Genomic DNA, 27,885 nt, shown 5'->3' on the forward strand with positions numbered 1-27,885 from the left:
GTCAGTGGTGACATCGTGCTCTTCGTTTCTTTCGTTCTGTAAATATCTATCAATCGGGGGCACGTTAAGTGATAGTTTTTATATAACCACGTTTAAATCTACGTTAAAACTGTCGGGTGTTGAATTTAAAGACCTGCAAATAAAAATAAAAAAATCTCAGTTGCCTGGGAATGAAATTGAAATTATTGCATCAGCGACTCAGTGTTTCTCAAACTCTTAGAAGAAAGAAAAAGCTTGTTATCACTTCACTTATATGTGGGAATTGAGATTTCCAATTAACTTGTTAAATGATAATACAGGGTGTTCGGCAACCCCTGGGAAAAATTTTAATGGGGGATTCTGGAGGCCAAAATAAGACGAAAATCAAGAACATCGATTTGTTGGTGGAGGCTTTGTTAAAAAGTTATTAACGTTTAAAGTTCCGCCCGTACTGAATTTTTTTCTCGAAAATGCGCAGGATTTCGGGGGTATGTCTACTCACCAAAAATGATTGCAATTGACCCCCGCAACCGAAAATAATTTTTTCAGAACGATTTGAAATTTTTTTTTTCTGTCCAAAAATTTCACACCTCGAATTTTTATCTACAAAGTGGGTAGGATTTTGGGGGTATGTCTATTCACCAAAAATTATTGTAATTGACCCCCGCAATCAAAGATAATTTTTCCAGAGCGATTTGACATTTTTTGATTTCAACGAAAAATTTCAACACCTACTCGAATTTTTTTCTCGAAACTGAGTAGAATTTTGGGGATATATCTATTGACCAAAACTGATTGTAATTGACCCCTGCAACCGAAAATAATTTTTCCAGAAAGATTTGAAATTTTTTTTTTCGATGAAAAATTAAGGCACCTAATTAGATTTTTGGTAAGGAATTTTTTTCTCGAAAGTGCGTAGGATTTCGGGGGTATGTGTAATAACAAAAAATGATTGTAATTGACCCCCGCAGCCGAAAATAATTTCTCCAGAACGATTTGATATTTTTAAATTTTAATTGTTAATAACTTTTTAACGAAGCCTTTAATTAAAATTTTTCCCAGGGGTGGCCGAAAACCCTGTATAGTGGTTGAAACTCGTAAGTACTCACGGGAACGTTGAATTTGGGAAACACTGATACAAGTGAGAATGAACTGTGGCAATATGGATTACCAACTAAGATTATCACGAAATCAGTGTTTCAGTTCAACAACTGTGTCACATTGAAAATTATTTATTTCGTGTAAAAAAATTCTCGTACTAAAATTATTAACGAACGAATTGTTATACAACGTATACTAAACGCTTCGTTATATAATTACAGAGGCATCGAGTGTCTATTAGTGGTTTCAGAACTGTCCTGCCTTGCGACGCCTGCCTGATTGCTGAAGGATGAGGACGCGAGTGGCACTTTGTTCGACGATGAACTCTGCACAGCGTTTCTCGAGGACAAACACTTGCAATCCAAGGGAAAGGAATACCGTTCGTCCACTGATCGCACAGGGGATAGTATACGGGTGAATTGGGGAATCGCGGTGTAAGGTTTCTTCAACCAGTCTGCTTGCCTAGCAGGTTTAATATTTTTCGTTTTTCATGAAACACAACAGAACGCAGTAACGCAGAGGCGGAAAATGATTCTGGATACGAACAAAACAAACCCACGTCTGCGTTTAAATTTATTATTACTAGCTAATTAACCCATTCCCGTACTTTGACGAGTCTGTATCACGAGCCAGACTCGCGAACGGAAAGTCGAAGGAAGGGGTTAAACATTTTACTACCTGCGCGCAGTATCATTGGACCCATTAGGAGTTTGAGTATTAGAAGGCGGGGGTGTGGTTTGCAGGAATTGTTCAGCAGAGCCTTCTAAATGACTGAGAAAATGCGACATGGATAACTGAAATAGTACTCTATCGGGTTTTGTCTAATAGTACAGTAACGCAAGGCTAACTTTCCTAAGATTTGAGATCCAACAGTGAAAGTTACGCGTGCCGGGTAGAATAATGTTAGCGTATATTTATGGGAAGGGGGGGGAGAGAGATAATAAATAGTGAAAAATTAACTGTGCGTTACTGTGATTTTGAATTATAAGCAGCAAATGGGTTTTAAAGAATATATACCTGCGACTCTCCTCATCCTTTCTCGCACGGTCGAATCTCTCGTTTGTCACTTGCCTACGTAGTTCGCTAATCTGTTTGCAATATTCAGCCGCCTGTGTTTGATATTCCCGCAGTTTCGCCGATTCTGAGGATCTGCAACGTACAATTAAAGAATAAATGAACTCCGAAAATTGTCGAATTTAAAGTATTCCTTACAATTTGTTTTGCAGTTCAGACATCTTTTGCCTTAATTTGAACATTTCGTTCCTGAGCTTCTGGTTATTAGCCTGCATGGTCATAGCCTCCTGTCTCGCTTGATCCAAAAGCATCTCGAGGCGTTCCACCGTCGCGCGATCTTTGTTCATTTGGTCTTCGATCGAAGCCTGCTCCGCCGTCAGTTTGGCTATTTGCATATCATACTAAACAAAACCGAGTGTAAGTAACCAAATTACTCCAACAATATTTTATCGCTACATATTAATTTTACCTTTGTTTTAAGCGTATCGTTATCATCGAGTTGATGCATAAGCGTGTCTTTTTGTTCATTCAGTGTTAGACAGAGATCTTTAAGAGCACATAAATTAGCCTCTGCTCTTTGTTTCTCGTCCTCTTGTGCGCGCAATTGGGTTTCCATACTGGCAACATTTTGTGTCAACTCGCTGATCTAAAAATAAGAAACTCTAATTATTTAAATTTTAAAGCATTTTACGAGCCAATTAAAATAATTGACCTGTGTTTCATAGCTTCTTATCAAGCCATCTTTATCAGCCAATTGTCGTTCCATATCTAACAATTGGTCCCTAGCTGATTGGAGTGCTCCTCTCGCTTCTGCTGCTTCGGACTCTAAGGTGTGGTTGTTCTTCTCCAAAACCATACTCAAACTGCAACAGCGGTTCCACATTTCCGATCTCTCGTTTTCCTGTAAATAATATCAACTTTACAACGTGCATTAGGCCAGAAAAAAAGGGTACACGATTAAAAGGATAAAAGCTTCATTGTCTCAAACATATTTTATGGGATTGGAGAAGTCGTTAAATAATATTTCAAATTTAATTTACGTAATTGTGTGACAAATCTTATTTAAAATATTTATCTTTAAATAATTAAGTAATAAAACTGAGAATGAACGATAATCGTTTCTTGCCCCAGGAAACTCAGCGACCTTCCCCCTCCTACATATTTCAAGGCCGTTGGAATCGGTGAGGTCGTCGACACGTATGTACATAATTACCCACTTTTCCTAACTTCAACAGCTTCACCGACACAGCTGAAACCTGTTACACGGGACATTCTCTATTTATTATAATATTGTTACGTTTATGATAGCCTTTTCTCAAAACAAATTTTACAATTTCATTGTTAGTAGGTCTGACACCCTGTACAAATCGACCAGTTTAACCCATTATAAGCCAGTGTCCTATTTATAGGACACTGAGTATTTTATTTTTTTTTCAACCCTTAAAATCGGTTCAAATTAAATGAAAAATTTACCACATATATTTCAGGGTGTATTAAACTAAATTATAATTATTGTTGTCTTACATTACCAATATGTTTTTAATAAAAAAATTATATATACTGCATAAATTTTCTTACTTTGTCTCGAATTATATACTCAATCATAAAAACTCCATATCGTCACTTTTTTTATCATCTAATGTGTTATTTCTATTGGGGAATGATTAGTCAAGATTGTTGTAAACTTTGTTTATGTATTTTTAGGAAAAACTCGTATTGGTTACAAGTTTCATGTAGCTGTCCTATAAATAGGACACTGGTACTTGGCGTTATCAAAATGTATGTACTATGTATGTAAAAATTAAATTGTAAATTTATTATGAAATTTAATATAAATGCAAAATATGATAAACAGTGAATTAAAAAAATATGGAATTTTCGAAAAAGAATTGTCAATTGATGAAATGATTGTGAGATATTTTGGACACAACTCATTGAAACAATTTATACGTGGAAAGCCTAATCGATTTGGCTACAAATTTTGGACTCTGCGGAAGCAGCGGATACTGTTATAATTTTTACTTATACACTGATAAAATAATCGCTAAAAATGATCGTGAAGACTTGACCTTAGGATCAAGAGTAGTACTTGATATGTTAAATTGCATTTCTGACCCTGCAAGCCATTGACGTGATAACAACATTAAAAGTTAATAAAAATTAATAGAAAAATTATCTTGTATTCCCAAAGGATAGCTAAGTAAACTGCGAAAAAGAATCATAACGTCAGATGTAACTTTTCTTTAAAAAAAATTAAGAAAAATGGTTCAATTTTCTATCATTCACATGAGACTCCCCCTTAAACCATTAAGATCACCTTTCTGGTAAGCAGTTCCTCAGCCCGGCGCACCTTGCTAACATAAGTTTGCAGTTGCTTCTTCAAATGGATGGACTCGGCGCGAGACGCGTCCAATTCGTGTTGCATGTTTCTCACTTCGCAAGTGACCGCTGCCAAATCGTCCTGGACCCTTCGGATTTCCTGAATTGCGTTCTCCCGGTCGTAGTTGGACGATTGCAACTGTCGCTGAAGATTGTCCATCTCCGACTGCATCGACCTCAGCTGCCTCTCTTGTTCCGCGCTTTGGTCGACGCATATTCTGCGGGCACAGAACGAAACGTACATTTCTTAACGTTAACAACTGAAATAGTCGAACGTTACGTCGCGGTATTAATATTTAATCCGTGTTCTATTCGATTATGCGAATCGTACGCTCATCCCTCGTGGCGCAAGCGACGTTCTAGAAAGGGGACAAGGGCAGCACGAACGTCCAACGAATTAGGTGCCCACCGTGACGAAGTTACTTAATCCTTTCTCGAAAATATATTTACGTGGCCAGATTTCGTTTCGCTTGTGAATCACGTAGCCTCGAAAACGACTTTATTAGGCACTAAAAACAGAACGCGTCGCGTAGAAAGCTGTCGAAGAATCTTGGAGCAAGTCGGTCCTACGGTCATTTTCGGTCCTACGTTTCGATCTTTCTACACGAAACTTAACCGTGCATTACGTAACCGAAGTAACGCGCGAGTGCATAGTCCGCCATACTTTTAGAGGAAAAAAGTCCGAGTTAACCCGTATACCGAACAGACAACTTTCTCTCATCCCGACGTCCTTCCTCAGCATCCACAGCTTCCTTCGATGTTTCGTATCCACTCGGCATTGCTCCGTCGTCTTTTTCTCTGTACGAAAGTGAAAATAACCTCGAGACGCTCGCGAATTGGTAGAAGCTGAAGACCTTCTCAAACATATTCCCTTGTACACAGAGCCGGGCGAAATTTGCGGAGAAAATACTTCAAATACTGCTTTAAATAATGAATTCTTTACGATTCAAATGGAATACTATTCCGGAGGACTGACAAGGGGAGGTCACGACCTGTCAACTTGGGATTTGAACCGGCAGAGTTGTAGGGGCCGATGTCCAAATGTAATCTGTAAAATACTAGACGTTTATGGCCAGGCATTTTTGAAAAAAAATGACTTTAAAGTTTAATTTGATTTATTTGTAATAGCCAACTATTTTCATAATATTAAAAATTAAAATTGAAAATGAATAAAAATTAAAATATAAGCGAAAAAAAGAAAAAAAATGCACTAATTCCGGAGAAACGAACCGTAGTCTTCCGGGTCGAATTCTTTGACTTTAACTCCACGACTATCACGGCTGTTAAAAACACCTTCAAAAACTCAAATCTTTGGCTAAACAATTGATGATACGGCAAAAATGTATTGGACTTTTGTGTTCCTCTCGTCGAAACCTGAAATTTAAAAAAAAAAACGAATTCGATTCGACAACTTGAAAATTTTAAACTTTAAAGTCATTTTTTTAAAAAAATGGCTGGCCATAAACATCTAGTATTTTACAGATTACATTTGGACATCAGGCCCTACTGCCAAATTTGGTTCAAATCCCAGGTTTACAGGTCGTGACCTCCCCTTGTGAGTTAAATAGTATTTTATCCAGCTCTGATTATAGTTTGACCTTGGCGGCCGCTGTCACGTGTACGTGATTATAGCGTGGCTTCGGTTTACATCGTCAGGTAGAATTGATATTTGTAATGTGGTATTTTAAGAAACAAGATGTTAAGAATCGATTACGACGATTGGAATTGTGTCACGGACCCCGCGAAGAAACACGATGAGAAGAACGCTTCTTTTGATTTCAATGTAACACGCTAAATTGCGTAACTAATGAATTTCAATCAGTGGTACCATTACGTAGCGCGATCAAGAATAATTGTTATTTAAACGATTGATAAAAACAACCTTTCCAATATAAATGCGCGAAAAAAGAAAAAAAGAAAAAATTTATACTTAAAAACACGGAAGAATTCGAACCCAACGCGGATGGAAAGAGCATGGCGCACAAGACTACCGTAAACATTGGATAAGTAAATTGATTCCATTCGTCTTGTTTGCTCTAACATCTTGATCCGTCTCTTTGTCTCTTTTCTCCGCGGTATTTGCATTCACAGAATGAAAGCGACTACTCCACGTTAAGGCTGGTTCGGGCACGTTCAGCAATCTGGTCGAGCAACGAGTAATCCTAGCAACTTGCTGTGTACGGACGCTGAGATTTAGTCGAGTGGGTCCATTAAATTTTTCAATAAATAACACTAAAGGTCAGGAGCCGACTTCCGCCTGACGCGGAAAGCGGTACAACCATAAACGAAGAAAATCGCTTGTTGACTTACTGCGTTTATGCAGTCGTAAGTTCTCATACGTGTCACGCGCACCGATGAAATCATCGCGGAAGTACGCAGCTATCCATTTTCCCCGCGTTTAATTGCAGTAAGAGTTTATTCATTTTCCCCGCGACGTGCTTTCGTAACCACGGATCAACGATGGAAACCCACCAATTTACAGTTACGTTCGTTCAACGCACGCATAACACGCGGACCAACAGACTGAACTTCCTTCGAATCAACCCCGACAATGTGTAAGATGAAAATGTTGTTCGGCTTGAAAACTGTACCGAAAGGTGGAAAAGAAAATTAAATAGTACATGGGATTATTTCTAAGAATTTTATATATTTTGTTATTTTCTTGTGTGTGGTTGATCTCTTGGAAGAACAGTGATTTATGTGCATATTCGATTTGCTCAGGGAGTCGACAAATTCCTCACGCTCCGCGGTCTTGTACTTTTTAGGTCTCCTCTTGGTATTTCAGAGTCACCCTCGAGACTCTGTCGTACGTGCATTTCAATTACCGAGTCCCTCGTAACTACCTCTACAATTATTTTCCAACATTACGCTGATGTTGATAGTTCGCCGGGCTTAACCCATGACTTTCTGCGCTTCGGATTGTCATAATTTACGGAAATAAGGCAACTTTAATGGGAAATAAGTGTATCAATGAGCATTCAGACCAAATATCAGGTAAATCCGACCACACACAAAGTATGTCCCATACAAACATGCAACCCCTTTTCACCCCTTCCGAGGTTGAATTTAAAAAAAAACCAGAATAAGTGTTTGATTAATTATATTAAAGAGTATTAAGACCAAGTATGAACCAAATCCGACAATGAACAAAATATGTCCCATACAAACGTTGCAACCTCCTTTCATCCCTCCAGGGGTAGAATTTTTTAATATGCCGAAACAGGTGTTTGATTAATTATGTCAAAGAGCATTAAGGCCAAGTTTCAAGTAAATCCGACCACAAATAAAATATTCCTTGTACAAACGTTGCAACCCCTTTCCACCCCCTTAGAGGTTGAATTTCTGAATATCTATTCTTATTTCTTGTATACATCATAAAGGAAACCTCTGTGCAAAACTTCAGCTTTGTATGTCCAAGGGCTTAGCCTGAACGTTGATGAGTCAGTGAGTCGGGTCTTTCATTTTATATATATAGAAAATAGATATATAATATATAGATAGATTTAAAAAAAGGTTATGTACGGCAAATAATGTCCTATGATAGCTATGATAACGTCCTATGATAGGTAACAACCAAATAGTGTACTACCTGTGCCATCTCTTCTAAAACGCTACGAATTAATTCCAACACCTAATATATCCACTTATTATAATCTTTTCTTTTTAGGAAGAGTCGAATTCAAGGTTTCGGACGCGTCGACGAAGGTCACCGTACACGTCCGTTTCGTTCATTGCGCAAGGCATACTTTCATTCTCGTTCATCCTGAAGAATGTCCCTGAAATCGAAGCCGCGATGGAGGCCCGTTCGCGTGGGCACCGCGGTTTGCGTTACGCATCCAAGATTCCCGCGGCTGCGATTGCGAATTACTTTCGTAGAACTTACGGCGATCGTCGTGGCGATAATTTTGTCAATTTTGTTTCGAGGGTGATAGCCCCAGTTGGACAGTCGATATCAGGAGGAACAGCGAAATCCACGTTTCGAGAAGGATCACGTAATCACTAGGAACCCCAAGAGACTACGGAGAGATTACAACGGTTCTTCTTCTGCATCCTGTTGCCTCTCGCGTGCTTCTCTGCATTTCGAGGAACCGTGCAATGCCCTTTACCGGTAACGGTAAAGGTGAACGGCACCTCTAAAAGGGCGTTCGTTTTGACATCGGGAACCATAAATAGAATTCTGGCCGGGACAATCGGTGCATAGGTACACACACGTACACGACGCCATTTGTGTGCGCTTAGGGCGATGCACTCTGCTCGGTCGAACGATTTCGTGATCTTCAAACTAAGGTTGCACGTGTTCTCTCGTAACGTTGATCCTTTGTCTTGGCTCTTTCGAACACCGACGCTAATCGATGGGTAATATTTTTCTTTAATTTTGTTTAATTTCGTTACTCCTTGTCGAAGCAGTTCGGTAACCTACGATCCACATTCTCTGTTGCGTACCATTCTTATGCAACAGAAACTTATCATCGTTTCCTCGATCACCGTAGGAACTTCCACTCGACACTATTACGGTGGTATTATCACACGGCGAGGTAACTTGTCCGCGTCGCTGTAAATGTTAAAGGTCCTGAACTTTCTTTCCATCGTATCGGTACGGTTCTTCGAAACCAACCACGTAAGAGGGTCGGGTACGTGAGAAACGTTCAGCGTCGAGGACGATTGTGCGGTTCCCGTTAATGGATCCGCCCGGAGGCGGCTGACTTCTCACCGAATTATGCAACGATCCGTAACGAAAGCGTAACGATGTTATGCCCCCTTCTTTCTGCGACCTTTCGGAGGTCGAGCAACAACGAAAGTCTCGGGAAGTTGCGTGGACTCTTTCGCAATTGGGAATCTTCGAAGGAATTCACGATACTCTCGGAAGGGGATGGATGGAATCCATGCTTCGTCATGTACAGGATTTTGCTGTAATCGTGAAACTCATGATTTCATTCTACGTTGCGTGCATCGAATACATACGAAAAACCCACGCGACAAATCCCATTTTTTTCTTTTTTACGGTACAGGAGATGGTATCGTGTGTAAAATTATGCATGAAACGTGACCAAAACCGATGATTTGTATTTCAAACCAGCAACTATGCAGGTTCAGGAATTCAAGTCCGACGACCTTGACGCATATCGTCAAGGACAGTCTCCCAAGTAAGTCTTATCTACAGGGTGTTCGGCCACACCTGGGAAAAATTTTTATGGGAGATTTTAGATGTCAAAATAAGACGAAAATCAAGAATATCAACTTGTTGATTGAGGTTTCGATAAGAAGTTATTAAAATATTAAATTAAAAATTTCAAATCATTTTGGAAAAATTATTTTCGGTTGCGGGGATCAATTACAATCATTTTTGGTCATTACACATACCCCCGAAATCCTACGCACTTTCGAGAAAAAAATTCGAGTAGGTGAAATTTTTCGGTGAAATTAAAAAATGTCAATTCGTTCTAAAAAAATTATTTTCAGTTGCAGGGGTCAATTACAATCAGTTTTGGTCAATAAACATACCCCCGAAATCTTACGCACTTTTGAGAAAAAAATTCCTTATCAAAAATCTAATGTGTGACCGGAAATGTTTCTATAACTTTTTGACGAAAACTCAATCAACAAATTAGTGTTCTTGATTTTCGTCTTATTTTGATCTATGGAATCTCCCATTAAAATTTTTCTCGGGGATGGCCAAACACCCTGTATATTATAATAACGAAAAAATAGTTTTTCATTTTTGATCGCTAAACGTGAATTCTGTCTAGAATAAATGTCTTCTCGGCTTCTCGGTGAAACGTTCCCCCTGGTTTTCTAACGAAATTGTCCGACGCTGTTCTAAATTACCAAAAAAAGCAACGGGAGGCGAGCTAACAGATTCGATTCTTGTCTCGGGGAAGTTAGGTAACAGCCGCGAAGCCGTTGGAGGCGATTCGATGTCGATGTTCCAGTCCCGCCGCGGAGGCCGAGTCGACACCATCGTTTCCATTCGGTGTGCCCAAGTTCTCCACGCGCAGGATGTCTAACGGCTACGATAAAAGGACACGGTGAACTTTAGTGAACCTGTGATGTGACAACTCGTGACTGGGCCCTTCAGAAATCCTCACCATGATCGCCCCGTTGTAAGTCGAACGACGAGAAATATCTTGTTTTTTTTTTTTTTTTTTTAAACATACATCGTGTTTATTATTTCTTTTTTTCGCTAAAAATTGAAACGAGCAACTCCTTTTTTATTCGTTTCCAGAGCAAACGATTTGACCCTGTTTCTATACCTGTTGACCTTAAAAAAATACAGACGACCTTGAAATCGTCGGAACGCATTCGCTTTCGGAGTAGATATTAAGATCATACACAGATCTACCGTTTACGATCGACACACACAATCTGTATCGAACCTGAATCTATCGACTAAGTAATGGTAAAATTGAAAAACCGAACGCGCCATAAAACAGTACCAACGAATTTGATTATTGCTTCCTGTAGGTCTTAAATGGCAGCTCTCGTTACTTTCTCGGAACAATGCATTGTACTATTTCGATTTCGCATAAAACCCACTCTAATTCGCGACCCAGTCGAACTGTAATTAATTAACAGAATTATTTGCAAAAGTTCTTAAAGCAATAACATGGTGGATACACCCTACGAAAGTTGCAAATATTATATTTAATACAATTTCAATCCATTATTCCTAGCACCTGCCTATTATATCGATAAATACGAATATATCAAAAACTTGTTTACGTAGTTGGGCAAATCCTATTAACCCGGAGAAAGATTCGAGGTAAAAGTCATCTGCGTGCAATTTAAATGCAATGATTAATTTCCAAAGGTCGGCTCGTTCCTCCGACATAAATGTCACGACGTGATATTTGCAACAGATGTTCCTCCAAGATTACACATCACTTTGTTCCTTCGTGTTGTTCGATTATTACGTCGAGTTATGTAATCCCCACCCCAGGAACGATGCAAGCGGGACGTAATATAATGGAACCTCGATTATTCAACCTGGTTGGAAAACAGGATGTTCGAGTAACTTTTTTTAATCTCTTTTGTCCGTAATCCCGTAAAGATTCGAAACGTTAATACAGTTTTCGTCCATCTCTATGCTACGTTGAATTTCCATTCGAGAAAGGGTATATTTGTGAACAATTTCTTGCAAAACCACGGATCTACATACGAAAAAAAAAAAAATGTTTCAAACGAATCCTTGACACCGTAAACATTTGTAATATGTAGCTCCGTCCAAGTTAAGCAAACTTGTTAAGGTCACAAGACGCACATGACCGACTAATCGCTACGCTTTAGTTGCGCGAATAAGGAGAAAGCGAATTGGCAATGAAAGCACGACGTTAAACGAATTACGGCTATACTTTTCGCAGATATGCAAGCACATGCCCGCGAAGTGTATCGTGGTATTAACTTCGCGTTGCTTGAGGGAACACCCGTGACTATATAACGTACTGCTCTATAATAATATGACTTGCTAATGACATAACACTTTTGATTTTTATCGCGCGTTACAGAGCGCGTTGCGTAACGGCTCGTAAAAACTGAAAGGGAGTCTCTGAACGTGAAAAAAGAAGCGTGAAACGATGATGCGTCGGAAAGTAGTCCAAGAGGAGGACGCGACGACGAGGAGCGATTGAAATTGAAACGATATGTAAAATTCGATCTGTTCGATCCGTGGCTTCTCGCTTCGAACGACATAACGAGTTATGAAATAATAAGAGTTGGGAAATTAATTCAGCTTTCAGATAGTATGAATTTGGTTATGATTTAAATAAAAATACAACAGACAAATCTCAAATACCGAATGAAGTAAGAAAAACAGCGAGGAAAAAGTATTCATACGTGACGTCTATTGACGAAATATACCAATAAAACTCAAAATCTTGGGAGAATCTCGTCTTTCTTTTATTTTTGTTTCTTTTGTTTCATAGCGTTTCGTCAATTCTTAGCGTGGTTTGGTAAAGAATCATAATTTGTATCACAATGAGTGTTAAAAATAAGGAAGCTACAATAGAGGAAGGAAAAATTGTAAATGAATTATGGAAAAGTGGGAAATCACTTCGCGAGATTGGTGAAATGGTAAAAAGGAGTCATGCTGGTGTAAATATACTAGTTAATAAATACAAAAGTACAGAATTAATTGAAAATATGCGTCGCTTCGAGAGACCGAGTAAGTTAACTGAAAGTGATGAAAGATTTATTATAAAGAAAATAAAACAAAATCCATTTGAAAGTGCACCTAAAATCGCAGCAGAGTTAGAAGCAAGAACTGGTAACAAAATCTGTCCGAAAACGGTATCAAACAAACGAGGAAAAAACCTTACGGCAATAAGGTGAATAGAGAAAAAAGACTTAATTTCGCAAAAATTTACATGAATAAATCATCAGATTTTTGGAAACAAGTTATTTTCTCAGACGAGAGCAAGTTTAATACTTGGGGTTCAGATGGACGAAAATTAGTATACAGAAAAAAGGGAGAATCTTTAAGGCCCAAAAATATTAGACCTACAGTCAAACATGGTGGAGGTAGCCTTATGGTATGGGGCTGTATGGCCACAAATGGTCTCGGAAACTTGCATCTCATTGATGAAATAGTAGACCAATATAAATATTTAAATATTTCAAAATCAAGTTTGAAAGACAGCGCACAGAAATTAGGTCTTTCTGGCAATTACTATTTTCAGCAAGATAACGCTCCCATCCACAAGACTCATTTAATTAGGGTATGGCTTTTATACAATACGCTTCACGTTTTGGAAACTCCTCCGCAATAACCGAACATAAATCCAATCGAGAATTGAAACATCGTTCGTAAAAATATGAAATTACAAATAAAAATGATTTAAAAAATGCTTTGGAAGAGGAATGGCAAAAAATGGAGGGAAATGTAACAAATAATTTAATTGAATCTATGCCCAGGCGATTACAAGCGATTATTGATAATAACGGATATCCTACAAAATATTAATTATTGTAAATATGACTGTTCCACAAACAAACAAAATTCTGCATGAATACTTTTTTTCTCGCTGATTTTCTTACTTCGTTCGGCATTTGAGATTTGTTTGTTGTATTTTTATTCAAGTTACAATAAAATTCATATTATCTGAAAGCTGAGTTAATTCCCTAACTGCATGTGTGCCTTCTATAGTTAACTAGCCTTCTATAATTAAAGTTTTTATTGTTTAAACTGAACGTGTTGCGGTGTATGGATACTTTCTTCGGTAACTGTATTTTAATTAACGCGATGCTCGACTAAAAATTACTCTGAATAAAAGAAATTACGTTCACGTATTAATATTTCATATTTGTAAGATTTACAACTAATTCAGCTAAATGTATTCGCTAAAATATGAAGAATCTCGTACCTATATCGCATGTCATCATTGCGAGCCAAACAATACCACGAGCAAACCTTTGCCGAATGCATGATCGTTGCTCCTCTTAGTAATAAACAACACCGACGATTTCCTCACATGTTCCGCGTAAATTTTTACGAGCATCGCACCAGATAGGATGCAAAGGGTGACCAAACCACCCACACTAATAATTTTGTAACGGATACTGCCATTATTGTAAACATTGTCACCATAGTTACGTTGACACCGACGCTCAATTTTTCGTTACGGAATTTCAAACCGATCGATCCGACATGTTCTTATTCGCGTTCTTCCTTCGTTACGATTTCGAAAGGAATTCACAGTACTTTAAATACAAATTGTTTTAACGTTAAAACGTGGAAATAGTCGGGAAAAACAATGTGTTTTTCATTTCACGGTAATACGCGCATAGAAACTACACATATACGTATATTTTTTTTGTTCTTTCTTGTTATACTCTCACTTTTTATTTGCGCAACTCGTCACACTGGTTTGACAATGAAGAACAAGAATCACACCGGAAAAGGAAGCATAGCATTCCGCAATCCGTGATCCGCGGTAGTTGTTCAATGATCATGTGACTTTTCTTAACGATCCCATTCAAAGCGAAACGCGCACGAGAGAATTCAGTTTTCAATGAAAATTTCAATCGGAGTAGCGTTTCGTTTGCAGAAATTTACACAAAATAAACATTATTTTGTAACGAATGGTAATTTAAACGAGGCGACTTGTCAGATTAAAGTTATTATAATTAGCTTCGTACGCGCCGCTGAATCTAAATCGAGTACTAAAACGAGAGCAATATACGATAAAGAATAATTAATAAAACGATACCGAACGATATGTGGAACTTGTTCTGCTGCTGCAGTGGAAAGTCACGAAGAAAGCTTGTCTAACAACTGTTGCAATTTAAGCGCCAAGGTTCCTTACATTCTTAATTACTTCCTTAATTTTTGTAAAAAGAGTGCATGCAATATCTCGGGAGCACGTGACCCCAATTACTTTGAACAACTTATATCCACGACCGTTGCATCAAAGAAGATTACCAAACCCCATGCATGCAATTTTGTGGGATTTGCAAATAGAACGAGAAAGTTCTTTAAACAATTATTCGTTAAAAAAGAAAACTAGATTTTGTAACCATCTGAATTCAATTACTCGAGGCGTAAAACGATCCTCGGAAGAACTAGCGAATTATCTTGTTTCGTTCGTGTTTTAAGAATATTATTCATATAATTTCCAATGAGAAGAACGTGTCATTTAATATTGTTTCTACAGTCTTTCGACACCTTATGCAGCGCATAATGATGTTCGATCAAAACGCACGATTCAACGAAGTGCAAGATTTCCGTGCAAATACCGTAAAACGAGCCACCCAGAGTACCTCTTAAAATCAATAGCCGTTTAGAATGCTCAATGTCAAACGGAGAAAAAAAAAAGAGGAAAGTGTTTTTGCTTTCAGTTTGCAAGTCGTGAAACGTTTGTACAAGAGAGTATTCTTATTCCACACGCGTGTCGTTATCTTGAGCCCTGCCACCAGGGACAATGCCATTGCCATAGTGAAACAGTGAAAGTATGGTCATTTTATTTCTGTCGTGCTTTTGCTCTACCCTCGATCCTGACATACACGTGTGTACGTTTTTTTTTTTTTATCGCTATCGCTGATTTGTCAGTTTCTTTTTATCCAACGAGATCAAGTACTCGGCTGGCTCTTAATTTGTTATACTTAAAATCCTTAATAATTAACTATGAGACCACTAAATGACTATGTCTTTTTAGCCTGTAAGTAACAAATAATCTATATTAGAACCCAATTTGATGGACTGTCTTATATTATTTAAATTTATATTTTAAAGGGAACTTTAATAAGCTGTGTACGCTACTTTTCGTCGCTCAAACGAGCATCTCAAATGTCACTTTAACAATTGCGTTTCAGCGCTTTAAGGAATCTGCTGGTCACCGTTTGGTTCACGTCGGTGGTTAACGTCAGATCTGCAATCATGCGACCACCTTGGGCAGATCCCTCAAATAATCCTTGCGCCGCGCAACCACGTGGCTGGCAATTGTTATTTTGGCCGCCGGATGGAAAGTGTTACAAAATATTCCAGGCAGGTGTAGCATTTCTCTTTCTAGAGGCCATGGGACCGTTCTCTTAATAGACCTTACTTGAGAAGAGTTCATTTATCAGGTCACTTTTCTTTTTCCGCCGATTATATCGATGAGTTTTGTTTCACAGATTGGGGCACCATGCCCCGAGACAATGGAATTGGGCCCGGCGGCAGGCGGCGGAGGAACTATAGCAGAGTGCAGGTGTCCACCTGGTACTGCACAGTCTCCTAGGGATGCTCTCTGTCATTCGATATACACAAGAGCGTCTTGTCCGAAGGGACAGTACTTTGCACCAGTACCAGAGACGTTTGGAAAGTCAAGGTATCTAACAAATCTGATAAACTCTTGTTTAAGACTTTGAACCGACTTGTCGCAATTTGGAGCAAAGTGTACCTGAAAATATTGCACTTTAAAAATTGCATTATCTAAAATAGTATTGTGATTTCTGGTAAAGGTGGGGTGTCTGCCGTGATCCAGAACCATGTACAGAGAAAGGAGAAGTGTACTGGCCCAGGGACGACAAATGTTACCCGAAATTCAGCAGAGGACCGTGCCCGAGGGGTGAACTTGTCACCACGGACGAAGATGGATTGACTGTGTGTTCTTGTTCAACGACTGGTGAACTTGGTAAATATCATTGGCCAGGAACAACAGGAGGTTGCCACGAACATTACACGAAAGGTCCGTGCACAGAACTCGGAGAATTATTTTTACCAGGCGGTGCATGTGGCTGCCACTCTGAACTACCTCATTATCACGAGCCGACTGGAATGTGCTACCAATTAGGTGAGATAATGTACTTCCTGTTTCACGATTTTACAATGTTAATGGTTAATACATTTGCAGGTGGTATCGGTCCATGCTTGAAAGGGCATCAATTCGTCATAACGGACACAATAGCCAACGAAGATTTAATTCGAGCCCAGTGTATCTGTAAACCAGACCACGTTCTCTACGAAAATGGACTCTGCTATAGGCTTTACACGAGGGGACCTTGCGAATATGGTCGCATGTTAATAAATTCGACGACCTGCGTTCCCACGCCGTGCAAACGCGGACGGTTGTACTTCCCTCAAGAAAAAACGTGTTACAAGATAGGAACCAAAGGACCGTGTCCAAACGGGCAAATCGTTTTATACGATTACAATGTGAGACCATCCATCGATGGGATTAGCTACAACGGAGTGTGCGGATGCACTAACGCGCTCAGGGACGCTGAAGAGTGCACCGAGGACAGTAACGATAGCTGTGAATCTACGCCGGGGATGGTGGTGATAAATAAAACTTGCTACAAGTTGTATACACAGGGGCCATGCACAGCGGGTGAATGGCTGGTTGCAAGAAGAATGCCAAAACCGACCTTATGGAAAAAGAATGAAACAGAACCAAGAGCTAGGTGTGAATGCAGGCCTGGCTACAAAAGAATTACAGAGAGTTCCGAAGTGTCTGAACTAGAAAGTAATAATCTCCTTTCTCCGGGTGGTTGTCTGCCGCCTGCAGTGAGCTTAGCAAAGTTTCTTAACGAAAATGTAAAAACGATAAACTTTTAAGAGGGAGAAATCAGACTATGCTTGCGTGTATGCACTAGTGACGTAAAAGAAACTTTTTGTGCAGGTATACAAGTTGCGTATGTTTTTAAATAATATGTGTAAATAGTACTGTACAAATATTACGCGTTAAGATAGTTTTAAATACTTGTATCTCGATTTCATAAGGATTCCTATTTATTTAAAGTGCTATAAAAATCCTCGTCATTTTGATAAATTCTTCATTTATTTAAATACATCGAAACTTCTTAAATCTATCTTTACCATATTCATTAGAGTACCTACTCGTAATTGAAATTTTTTTAGTTATATTTGGCATTCGATGATGATTTATGTAAATACATGTAATTTACGAGCAATACTTTGAGAATATATTAAACTTTTAGAATATGTTACGCCTTATAAACATAGCAAGTACTTACTCGTTTTTCTGCTGGAGTTCGTGAATGTGTTGCTCGCTTCCCATCACATGTTGATCTTTCATCATTATTTCTCTCTCCAAGGCAGCTATCCTTTCCGTCTTCTCATCTAACGCGATCTGACAAAAACATTCATTGATCGTACGACAATACAACACAGCACTAACTTATGATCTATCTAATATCGCGTAAAACTGTGTACACGTAAAATAGGGAGCTACGCTTTTAATTAAAAAACTGTACGTTACTCACCAACAATCGATCCTTTTCATGATCCAAATGCGTCATATTCGCTTTATAGTTATTAATCTCTTGCTGTAAATCTTTAACTTGATTTTCTAGCTGCAACTGCTGTCGCTCCATCGTTCTATTGCGATCCAACGTCTTGTTCAATTCGGACTGTGATTGTGCCAATTGATTCTGAGCATTTCCCAACGCCTGATCAGTTTGATCTTGCAGTGCCCTAAATACGTTTATTGATTGAAAGAAACCACTACGCAGCAACAAAGTAACACTAGTCGAGTGTTACAATTTCTAACGTTACGATCATTAACGATTGTTAAAAATTAAGAAGATAAAAATCGACCTAAATATTATACTATTTGGAGCTTTTAATACTTTTTTTTGCAAATAAATAATAAAAGTTTCCGTACACCATGCCTTATATGGTATATAGAAACATTTTGGAGTCACTGCAGTTCTATAGAAAAAATAATGGTAAGCAGTAAATACCGAAGTTGAAAATATTGCGTGCGTTGTGTTCCTAATTCTTGTTTGGTCCGTTTTAGCTCTTCTCGTAAGTCTTGTAGCTGATCCTCCAATCCGTCTATTGTTGCTCTTCGTGCTCCTTGCGTAAGTAAAAGGTCTTGACGTTCTTTCTCTATCTGTTTCAGGCGGGTTTCTACTTCGGTCAAATTTTCTCTAAGGCGTCGTTGTTCGGATGTATGCGCTTCTGTAGCCATCTAATATAAAGCTGACCATTAACAAATACCTATATACACATTTCTTTAAGTGTAATAATATAAGTACCTTCAATCTTTCTCGTAACGCATCGCGTTCCTCTATTAAACGTTCAACATCGGCCCGTGCAATGTCTCGTTCGTGCTCCAAATGTTCAATAATGCCCTAAGAAATATCACTGATTACACACTAAACAATTTTTACATAAAATTATTTCCGCTTTTTACCTTTGTTTTGCTAATGTCCCTCATACTTGGCGAAGAACACTTGCACGAGGTACCATGTTTACACACGTTGCACAGATGATGAGACATTTTGTGCTCGGTTTTGCAAGTTTGTAAACGTGTTTCCAAATTAGCTTTTTCCCGAAACAGTTCTTTTTTTTCTCGTTGCAATTCATCCAATGCATTTTCCTTTTCGCTTAAGTGACGCTTTAATTCTCGAATTCGTGCCCACAAATCATCCTATTTTACATTAAAAAACAATTATAACAATTATAATTCAAAAGTATTAAAGATTTTGAAAGAACAATTAAAAAATGCACTTAATAATTGAAAAATCTTACATGATCTTTTCTAATTACTTCGCTATGGTAATCTTTTATATTATTGCACTCGTCTCTATAGAAATCTCGTTCTCTCCTCGCCTGCTCGACCGCGTGTTCTAACTAAAGTTAATTTCAAGTAATATATTTACCCTCTTTTAAATATGATAAACACATACAAGAATATCTATATGGTACATACACTACGTAGTTGAGCTTCTTTCTCGTCCAATTGTTTTATTATATTTTCATATCCAATACCATTTACATTCTGTACAACTCTATCTTTACTTATTGTTGGAACATTTACTCCGTTTTGTTCTAATACACAAATCCAAAATATATTATGGTCTTTAATATCAATGAATACTGTACATTTTTAAGAATTATTAAAGTATATGATTTTCTAATTTATTTTGAAAATAGGTAGAAGAAAAGCTCTACACACACACACACACACTCTTTAATATTCACTTTCGGGTACATTTTTATTTCCCTACCTCTATTATGAACATTCTTTTTTTGCATTTCTTTAATCTCTCTTAAATCAGCTCCATCATCACCTTGTAAAATTTCTTTTGTATGCATTTGTTCCTTCAACAGTTTATTGCTATACTGTAACTGAATAATATCTTGCCTCTGTTTCTCATTTTCTTTAGTCAATCTTTCTATTTCATCATTTAAATTCTTTTCTATAAAATTATTGAATATACATTCATTAAACGGAAAAAAATATGTTTAATCATATGTATTACGCACCAACTATAGTCAGCATATTTATTCTATTCGTCATCTGTTTCTTTTCGTCCAACATAGATTCCAAATTGCGTTGGATATTACGTTTTTCCAACTTACAAGCTTCGAGATCTGCTCTTAGTTCTTGCACTACCCTATGTTCGACGGTCAATTCACCTTCTAACACATGTACTTGCGTCATTACATCTTGTAACTTTTGCTGAGTAAAAATAAATTACATTAATATATTATTAACACTCAGATGGAGTCGCCTGACGGTCCGCCGTCCGAGTGTTAAAAGTACAAATTCAGGAAGAGGAAAATTCGTCGAATTAAGTTCTTATAAACATTTAAAAAACTTATTACCTGCAGTTTAGAGACCCTTTTATTATTTTCTTTCACTGTAGAATTACAATCAGCCTCAACAGCTAAAGCTATGTGATCTATATCTCTCAATTCCTTCTCCAATTCTTCGTTGCGATCAGCAAGCTTAAGCGCTTGGGACATAGCATCGTGTTGTTTATGTAGAGCTTCTGCACGGAACATAGAATATATGAATAATCTGTATCACTATTTTAACACTTGAACGGCGATGCCTGGACCCGTTCGGGCCTACTCTAGACGTGAAAAATAATAAAACAACCAGCCATTACATCCCGAAAAAGGAAACAAATTGGGATCCGTACGGACCCAGCACCGCCATTCCTTGTCCGAGTGTTAATTTGTTACCCTTCAACTGTTGTTCTAGTTCTAACTTTTCTTGTTGAAGAATCTTTAATTCATTAGTAGCAACATTATCATTGGACATTATAAACTTGCTTTCCGCCTTTTTACAAGCGCAATCTTTAGAAACTGCAGAATAAGGTCTACCCCCTTCCAACATTTTTTTTAATCGTATAATTTCTTTTTCCTTGGCAGTTAACTATAAACAGTATTCATAAATTTTTTTAAATTTACTTGCTTGCAGAATTATAAATTTGAATTGATAATATGCATGCACTTAATGTCTATAGATATATTACTGCATAGTAGTAGTTTTAAGGAAACTCATACAATATAGTAAAAATGAAATATTCCCAAAGCGCAAACAGAAACACCCCAAATTCATACAGATACAAGTATCAGTAATATACCTGACTCTTTAGTGTTTGTACATTGTCAGTTTGTGTTGAAAGTTCCCCCTTTAATTTTGTTACCTCGTGAGTCAAACAATTCATTTTATGATCTGCCATGCTTAATAAATCAACAACTTTTGGTTCTACTGTGCTTAAAGTTGGCAATGTATTAGTTTTATCTCCTGTCTTTGGCAATGGTTCACTTTCTAGAACTGGTCTTCGAAGAGGATAACACGGACGTTTTTTAGAAGCTGCAAGTAAAAAGTATAAGTAAAAAGAGTATATCCACACCCAATTTTCTTGTATTAACTTTTTATAAACAGATGATAACAATTTACCTAATCCAACATTGCTAATAATTGGTTTTAAACATTTTCCCTGAAGCTGCAGAATTTTCTTCGACTTCTTAGAAGATTCAGTCTCCAATTCTTTAATCCTATGTAAATTATGCGAAAATGCCAATTGAAGATCATTACACTCGCGCTCCAATTTATGTATTTCCTTCTTAAGGTCTCTAATTTGCTTTTGATGACATTCCTTTGCCTTTATCAAATCTGTGTGAAGCTGGTTGCATTCTTGTACCAGTCTCACATTGTCACATTTATAAGGATCAGCTGCCAATTGCAACTGTGAACATGCCTATATATGCATTGAAAATAATAGATTATATAAACATGTGACAAAATATCTATATAGTTTGCTATTCATTGTTTAAATAAAGAATTTTTTACACTTAATCTATTAGCTGGTATAATATTAACAGCTGATACCTCAATATTTTCTTGTGCAATGCTTTTAAAATGTTTTAAGCTTTCAGTCGTTTGAATAAGATCAGCTAACAATTTTTCTATCAATGGAAGGGCATCCAAAGAAAGTGCGTGCTTGTATCCTAAACTATCTAAATGTTTACGAACAGTTCGATATCTGGTTGCTACATTGAATTCGTCTTCTGTACTCATCTTCATTGAGTTTACATAGAATATATTTTATCTTATTGTTTTCAAGCCCTTATCATATTCAAGTTATGTTACTTCACTTTACCATTCATATCTAATGTCTTATTTAAATGTAACGCTACATTTGTACAGAATTTATTTCAAAATAACTATTTAATACACAACTAACAAGTATAAAACTTTTAAAATATAATATTTCAAGCGTAAGAATATCTTCCATGTACGATACTAGAGGGCCATCCATCTAACTTCTTTCTCGCAAGTTTTCACACGCTATAAAAAATTCTAACGACCTATAATACACTCGTGGATAGAGTCAATAGAGTCATAGCAAACCAATCAGATTCCATCATAGTCATGCGGTTTTGTTTACCAAAATTCTCGTTGGACAAAGTATACATGCATTCTGAAATCTGGTCTGCTTTTGAATATTACGCAAACTACGCACAATTCTGATAGAGAAAAACATTTCTAGTATAATTTACTAATATTATTGGAAATCGTATTTCTGGACAGTAAAACTTCACTTTGAGAGATTAAGAAAGAAACGGGAGTTCAGAATGTGGGTGTGAGCAAAGCGAAATGAAATGTGCCTTTTAAGTATGAAATATTAAATAATTTACTTCGTTATCTAGATTGACACGTGACAACTGGAATGGAATATCATTTTATTCGTAACGAATTTTTAAAATAATATTCTAAAGAATCTCGCGGGCATACGTCCCGTAATACTTCGCGTTATGGGGCTAAGCTAAGGTGCAAATCCGAGTTGCGCACGTCACTTATTTATTCATGATAGTAGAATCGCAGAATGCAGGCCTCTGCAGAGGCACGAAGCAACGTTCCACATAGTATTCTTGTTTCGTGATCTGACAGTCTACGTTTGGGTTTAAATTTGAAAAATAAATGATGCGTATTCTTTATTATACGCGTGGAAATTATTGGGTAGCAGTGGTTAAAAGACAACTGTTCCGTGATATGTTGCAAAAGATAAAAGATTTTTAAAAAATGATTCCTGAAACGAATGCAATCGATGCATCACAATATCACGAGCCACACGATTCGCGATTATCGTAATATGAAAAAGTATTGAAAAGCAATAAAAAGAAAATGAGTTCGTTCGATTTGAATGTGCCGCACATGGAAAAGATTCTTTTACTACTCGAGGAGCTCTGCGACCTTTCTTACCCTCAGGTGCAGCAAAAGTTAAATAAATACGTGAGTAAATGTCAATATTTTTGTGTACACAAATTTTCGCGGCACACACGCTTCTCTTTGAAAAAGTCGTTAGTCGTTAGTTATATTAAAACTTATCGACAAAGTTATTTAATTTAAAAACTATTGCAAAGATGCATATGAACGAAAAAATTATTTTTTGTTTTACGTGTAATAGCAAATATTATGTAATATTACATTCACACGTGTATATATATATGTACACATTTATACAAAATTTTTTTACACAATAAATGTTCTTAAATATTTGTAAAACTACAAGGAATATATATAATATGATTTTAATTATATTTTTAATGTTGTAGATACAAAATGTAACAAATGCAAAACTATCTTTTCTTGTACCAATTTTAATAAAGTCAGAAGAAATGGTAATCCATGTAATAGGAGAAGAAATTTTGGACAGAGAAATAAGATTTCCGGTAAGTAACAATTAATATGATGGTATATTGTTGTACATTGTTAATTATAACTAGCAATTATTATTTATTTTATTTTGTATTAACATTGATACCATTATAAATTTTATAAATCTTTTCATAAGTCTGTTATGCAATATGTATATACTTTTTACTATATTTACAATAACATTTATTTATTGGAAAGTAATATACAGTTTAAAGGATTGTCCCACATTGGAAATAAAGTCTCCTTAATAGTGCCTAATCCTCAAACAAAGTACTTAGAAACCTATATAAAAGAAGCCATATTTAAAGGTATTATTGATATAACATTGAAATGTTTCCTTATAAGCTGATAACAAATGTTATCAACTATAATAATACTGGATACCATTATTTTAGCCAATATCATTATCTGTATTTATAATATTTCATTCAACTTTTATTGATCTATAAAATTAATGAAAAATCTTGTCTTCTGATAAGATAATTCAGATAAGCTACAAGTGGCACAGGAGATTTATAGATTTATTATTTTTCATACATAGATAAAAAGTTAAAAAATTATACTGTTATAAAAAATATGTCCAGTAAGATTTAAATATAAATTGAAATTAATATTATTACAACCATTTTTCACTGTATTCTAAGCAAATGTCTATACACGTATAAATTTATTTATCTATATAATTCCAAGTACCTTTTCTTGCAGGTGTTAAATAATATTTTATACGAGGCTGTACAAAATAAAAAATCAGTAGCCATGGATATAGATTTACTCGACGACGAATTATTGTATCATCTTCGACTAATATGTCCAATGTCAAAATCATTTTTAACAATTCCCATACAACATCCTAAGCAGAGCCATATAGCATTAATAGTTTCTTTGATCAATGACGATAACATAAATAGAACTGTCCATAATTGTATTGAAATTGTTCAAGAATGTTTTAGGTATATTATTTCTTTTATTACATTGAAAGAATTAATGTTTGAATAAATATAAGAAGTCTGTAAATTCAATGAATGATAAATATCCTCTTTAGATGTAATTAGGAATTTTTTCTTTGACATAGGTTCTGCCTAGGATTTCTTTTAAATTCATTTACATGTTATGAGGAGACTCGATTGAAACACCAGTGTCAAAAGTTACTGGCTGTTTCTAGGAAACTATTTACGCATTTAGGTAATGTTTATTGTAAGTAGAATAATTAGTATAATGCTGAAAAATAAATGTATTCATTATATTTTTTATATCAACAAACAGGAGACTTTTCTGATCTTTTACGGGAAATAATGGCAGAAGTAAGAAATTTGACGAACGCCGAGCGATGTTCATTATTTCTTTTGGATCCTGATCAACAAGATTTAGTTGCTAAAGTATTTGATGGTATTGCTATGAAAGAAGTGAGTTTAAGTTTTAAAAACAATACTTTAAGCGTGATAAATAAAGTTGAAGACTTAATTGTTTTTAGTCTGTGAAAGAAATGAGAATACCGATAGGTCAAGGTATTGCAGGTCATGTTGCAACCACTGGGACATTGATTAATATTAGAAATGCATATGAACATCCTCTTTTTTATCGTGGGATAGACGAAGTTACAGGTTTTAGAACTAGAAATATTTTATGTTTCCCAATTACAGATGAAAATGGAATTGTTGGCAAGTGAAAATTTTAATTATTATTTACTATAAACTCAAAATTAAGATATTCTGTATTTTCAAATTATGTAATTAGAAACAGGGTAGAAACAATTGTACTGTTACTATTTTGCGCTGTAGGAGTTGCACAACTCTGTAATAAAAAGGATGGCCTATATTTCGATGTATTCGACGAAGAAGTTGCAACAGCATTTAGTATTTATTGTGGAATATCTATAATGCATAGTATTGTTTATAAAAAGATGCAAGATGCTCAAGCAAGGAATAAGCTCAGCAATGAAGTAATGATGTATCATATGAAGGTAGAACTTTATTAAAGCATAACGAATTTTAAGTTAAATTCCAATGTACCGTTTTAAAGAAAATATTATACTTATAGGTAGAAGAAGACATGGTGCAAGCGCTATTGAATTGCAAAGACGAACATAATATAAAAGATTTCAATAAATTCCACTTTACTCCTAGAAGTGTACCTTACAAGCATATACCCTGTTATACAATCAAAATGTTCAACGATTTGGGTCTTATTAAACATTGGAAAATGAAATTGTCAACTTTAGCTAGGTAATAAATATTGATTTAAATGTTTACTTTTTAAAATGCTCTCATTTTTTTCGTTTTTAATTCAAAAATTATATCACGTGTACAGGTTTATATTGTATGTTAAGAAGGGCTACAGAGATGCACCTTATCATAATTGGGTGCACGCATTCTCTGTAGCACATTTTGCATATTTATTGATGAGAAATTTACAACTTATTACCGAGAATTATATGACACATTTGCAAGCATTAGTTTTTTTAGTGTCTTGTTTGTGTCATGATATAGATCATAGAGGTACCAATAATTCGTTCCAAACTAAATGCAGCACAGTATTGGCAAGTCTATACAGTTCCGAGGGTTCTGTGATGGAGGTACATTAACATTTTTATTAGAGTAAATCTTTTGTTCTTCTGTAATGTAGTTGATAATATGGAAAGAAAAATCTTTTTATTAAACTTTCCAGAACAATTTTAAAGGTTTTTCTTTGAATAGCTTTAAAGATGAAAATGCTGCGAAAAATCTAATTTACTATAACAAAATAACTTTTCTAAAAACCAACAGAGACATCATTTGGCACAGACCATGTGCATTTTAAATACAGAAGATTGCAATATATTTGAAAATTTTAATAGCAAGGAATACAGTGAGGCATTAGATTTGTTAAGAAACAATATACTTGCAACTGATTTAGCATCCCATTTTCGCACCGTAGAAAAACAAGAAGAGATGATTAGAGACATGTATGATAAAAATGATTCCAAACAACAAAAACTATTCTTCGATATGCTTATGACATGTTGTGACCTTAGTGATCAAACCAAGCAATGGAAAATTTCTAAGAAGACTGCAGTGAGTAAAATTTCATATTTCGATAAGTTCGTATTGAGTTTAAATTTAAAATTAATAACAATCTAATAGAAACGTTAAACGCTTGAAAAGTTTATATATTGCATGTTTATTGCATCTTACGTCAGGAACAAATTTATGATGAATTCTTCTCACAAGGGGACTTGGAAAAAAGTATGGGTAGTTCCCCTATTGAAATGATGGATAGAGAACGGGCATCTATACCAGACCTACAAGTTCAATTTATCACAAATATAGTTCTGCCACTTTTCATGTAAGTATACCTCACATACGATTGATTAGAATTAAATTCCAAGTTTATTGCACAACTTTCTGTAAATTTCAAATATATAGAAAGCAGAATTAATATATTTAAAATCAATGTGGTTATCTTTTTTTTTTTGTTTCGTAGTAATCTTTCTACATTATTTCCAATGGTACAACCACTGGTCCATGTACTGAAAGAGAATCGAAATTTATGGAAAGTGTCTAAAATTATATTTCAAAACTACATGAAAGCGGGAATGAAAGGCATTGATATTTTATTGGATCCTACATTCGAAGAAGAAGTTCTGCAACTCTATACTCAGAGCAATAATGATGTGTCAAGAACCTCTATGGTGAAGTTAGAGATAACGGAAACAAAACCTAACATTTACAATGAATGAAGCTTAAGAATAGAGATTTAATATTTTTGTTATGAAAAAGATATCGTGAAATATATAGATTGTAATACCATTTAAATTTAGAAGCAATAGAAAAGCTTAATAATTACCAAATATATATAAATTAAATGAAGTCTGTTTACCAGAAGAGCGCTGGCGTTCTTAAAATTATTTATTATATATTAACGTATTATTATACATTAATGTATATTCAAATATTATTTAATATTGGTTTTGTTTTCATATCGTTTTTTCTTACGATTCCATTCCTCATAAATATTGACATAATTTCGATAATATATT

At 35.9% G+C, this 27,885-nt stretch overlaps 3 protein-coding genes across 7 annotated transcripts; 2 read left to right on the forward strand and 1 right to left on the reverse strand.

Annotated features, from left to right (window-relative positions):
- On the reverse strand, positions 1–22,235 carry LOC122401424 (centrosomal protein of 135 kDa-like). 3 transcript variants are annotated; one of them, XM_043403541.1, is made up of 20 exons: positions 22,041–22,235; positions 21,609–21,909; positions 21,289–21,521; positions 20,885–21,077; positions 20,522–20,688; positions 20,180–20,375; positions 19,921–20,112; positions 19,623–19,741; positions 19,442–19,543; positions 19,104–19,340; positions 18,946–19,041; positions 18,649–18,878; positions 18,169–18,379; positions 17,920–18,035; positions 4,412–4,691; positions 2,807–2,995; positions 2,564–2,740; positions 2,293–2,495; positions 2,098–2,229; positions 1–133 (listed from the first exon to the last, which is right to left on the reverse strand). In XM_043403541.1, the coding sequence occupies exons 1-20, from the start codon at positions 22,233–22,235 to the stop codon at positions 79–81; spliced, it is 3,624 nt and encodes a 1,207-aa protein (XP_043259476.1). In that variant the 3' UTR covers positions 1–78. The 3 variants fall into 3 exon arrangements, with proteins under 3 accessions (XP_043259476.1, XP_043259475.1, XP_043259474.1); XM_043403540.1 differs by having other exon boundaries at positions 21,352–21,909; XM_043403539.1 differs by having other exon boundaries at positions 21,289–21,909.
- On the forward strand, positions 10,418–17,692 carry LOC122401427. Its single transcript, XM_043403544.1, has 5 exons — positions 10,418–10,574; positions 15,778–15,949; positions 16,078–16,271; positions 16,405–16,736; positions 16,797–17,692. The coding sequence occupies exons 1-5, from the start codon at positions 10,561–10,563 to the stop codon at positions 17,498–17,500; spliced, it is 1,416 nt and encodes a 471-aa protein (XP_043259479.1). The 5' UTR covers positions 10,418–10,560; the 3' UTR covers positions 17,501–17,692.
- Positions 22,148–27,713, forward strand: LOC122401425 (cGMP-dependent 3',5'-cyclic phosphodiesterase-like). 3 transcript variants are annotated; one of them, XR_006259441.1, is made up of 12 exons: positions 22,148–23,444; positions 23,768–23,884; positions 24,576–24,820; positions 24,943–25,052; positions 25,134–25,273; positions 25,342–25,528; positions 25,649–25,830; positions 25,908–26,092; positions 26,178–26,442; positions 26,633–26,920; positions 27,077–27,191; positions 27,330–27,471. XR_006259441.1 is itself a non-coding variant. In XM_043403543.1 (12 exons), the coding sequence occupies exons 1-12, from the start codon at positions 23,337–23,339 to the stop codon at positions 27,583–27,585; spliced, it is 2,205 nt and encodes a 734-aa protein (XP_043259478.1). In that variant the 5' UTR covers positions 22,148–23,336; the 3' UTR covers positions 27,586–27,713. The 3 variants fall into 3 exon arrangements, 2 of the variants coding, with proteins under 2 accessions (XP_043259478.1, XP_043259477.1); XM_043403543.1 differs by having other exon boundaries at positions 22,148–23,420; positions 27,046–27,191; positions 27,330–27,713; XM_043403542.1 differs by having other exon boundaries at positions 22,499–23,444; positions 27,046–27,191; positions 27,330–27,713.
- The last annotated feature ends 172 nt before the right edge of the window (positions 27,714–27,885 follow it).

The sequence above is a fragment of the Colletes gigas genome, unplaced genomic scaffold (genome assembly GCF_013123115.1).
Source record: "Colletes gigas isolate AHSC1104 unplaced genomic scaffold, ASM1312311v1 Colletes_gigas_Sc00025, whole genome shotgun sequence".
In the NCBI taxonomy this organism is placed as follows: domain Eukaryota; kingdom Metazoa; phylum Arthropoda; class Insecta; order Hymenoptera; family Colletidae; genus Colletes; species Colletes gigas.

Coding starts and splice junctions, on each gene's coding strand:
- LOC122401425 (XM_043403542.1), top strand. CDS start 23,337: ATGAGTTCGTTCGATTTGAATGTGCCGCACATGGAAAAGATTCTTTTA. Junction 26,443..26,632: donor CCGAGGGTTCTGTGATGGAG/GTACATTAACAT, acceptor AAAAACCAACAG/AGACATCATTTGGCACAGAC. Junction 27,192..27,329: donor ATAGTTCTGCCACTTTTCAT/GTAAGTATACCT, acceptor TTTGTTTCGTAG/TAATCTTTCTACATTATTTC.
- LOC122401424 (XM_043403539.1), bottom strand. CDS start 22,235: ATGAAGATGAGTACAGAAGACGAATTCAATGTAGCAACCAGATATCGA. Junction 20,689..20,884: donor ACTAGAACAACAGTTGAAGG/GTAACAAATTAA, acceptor TGTTCCGTGCAG/AAGCTCTACATAAACAACAC. Junction 2,230..2,292: donor TCTGAACTGCAAAACAAATT/GTAAGGAATACT, acceptor TGTACGTTGCAG/ATCCTCAGAATCGGCGAAAC.
- LOC122401427 (XM_043403544.1), top strand. Junction 15,950..16,077: donor AGTGTTACAAAATATTCCAG/GCAGGTGTAGCA, acceptor TTTGTTTCACAG/ATTGGGGCACCATGCCCCGA. Junction 16,737..16,796: donor TGGAATGTGCTACCAATTAG/GTGAGATAATGT, acceptor ATACATTTGCAG/GTGGTATCGGTCCATGCTTG.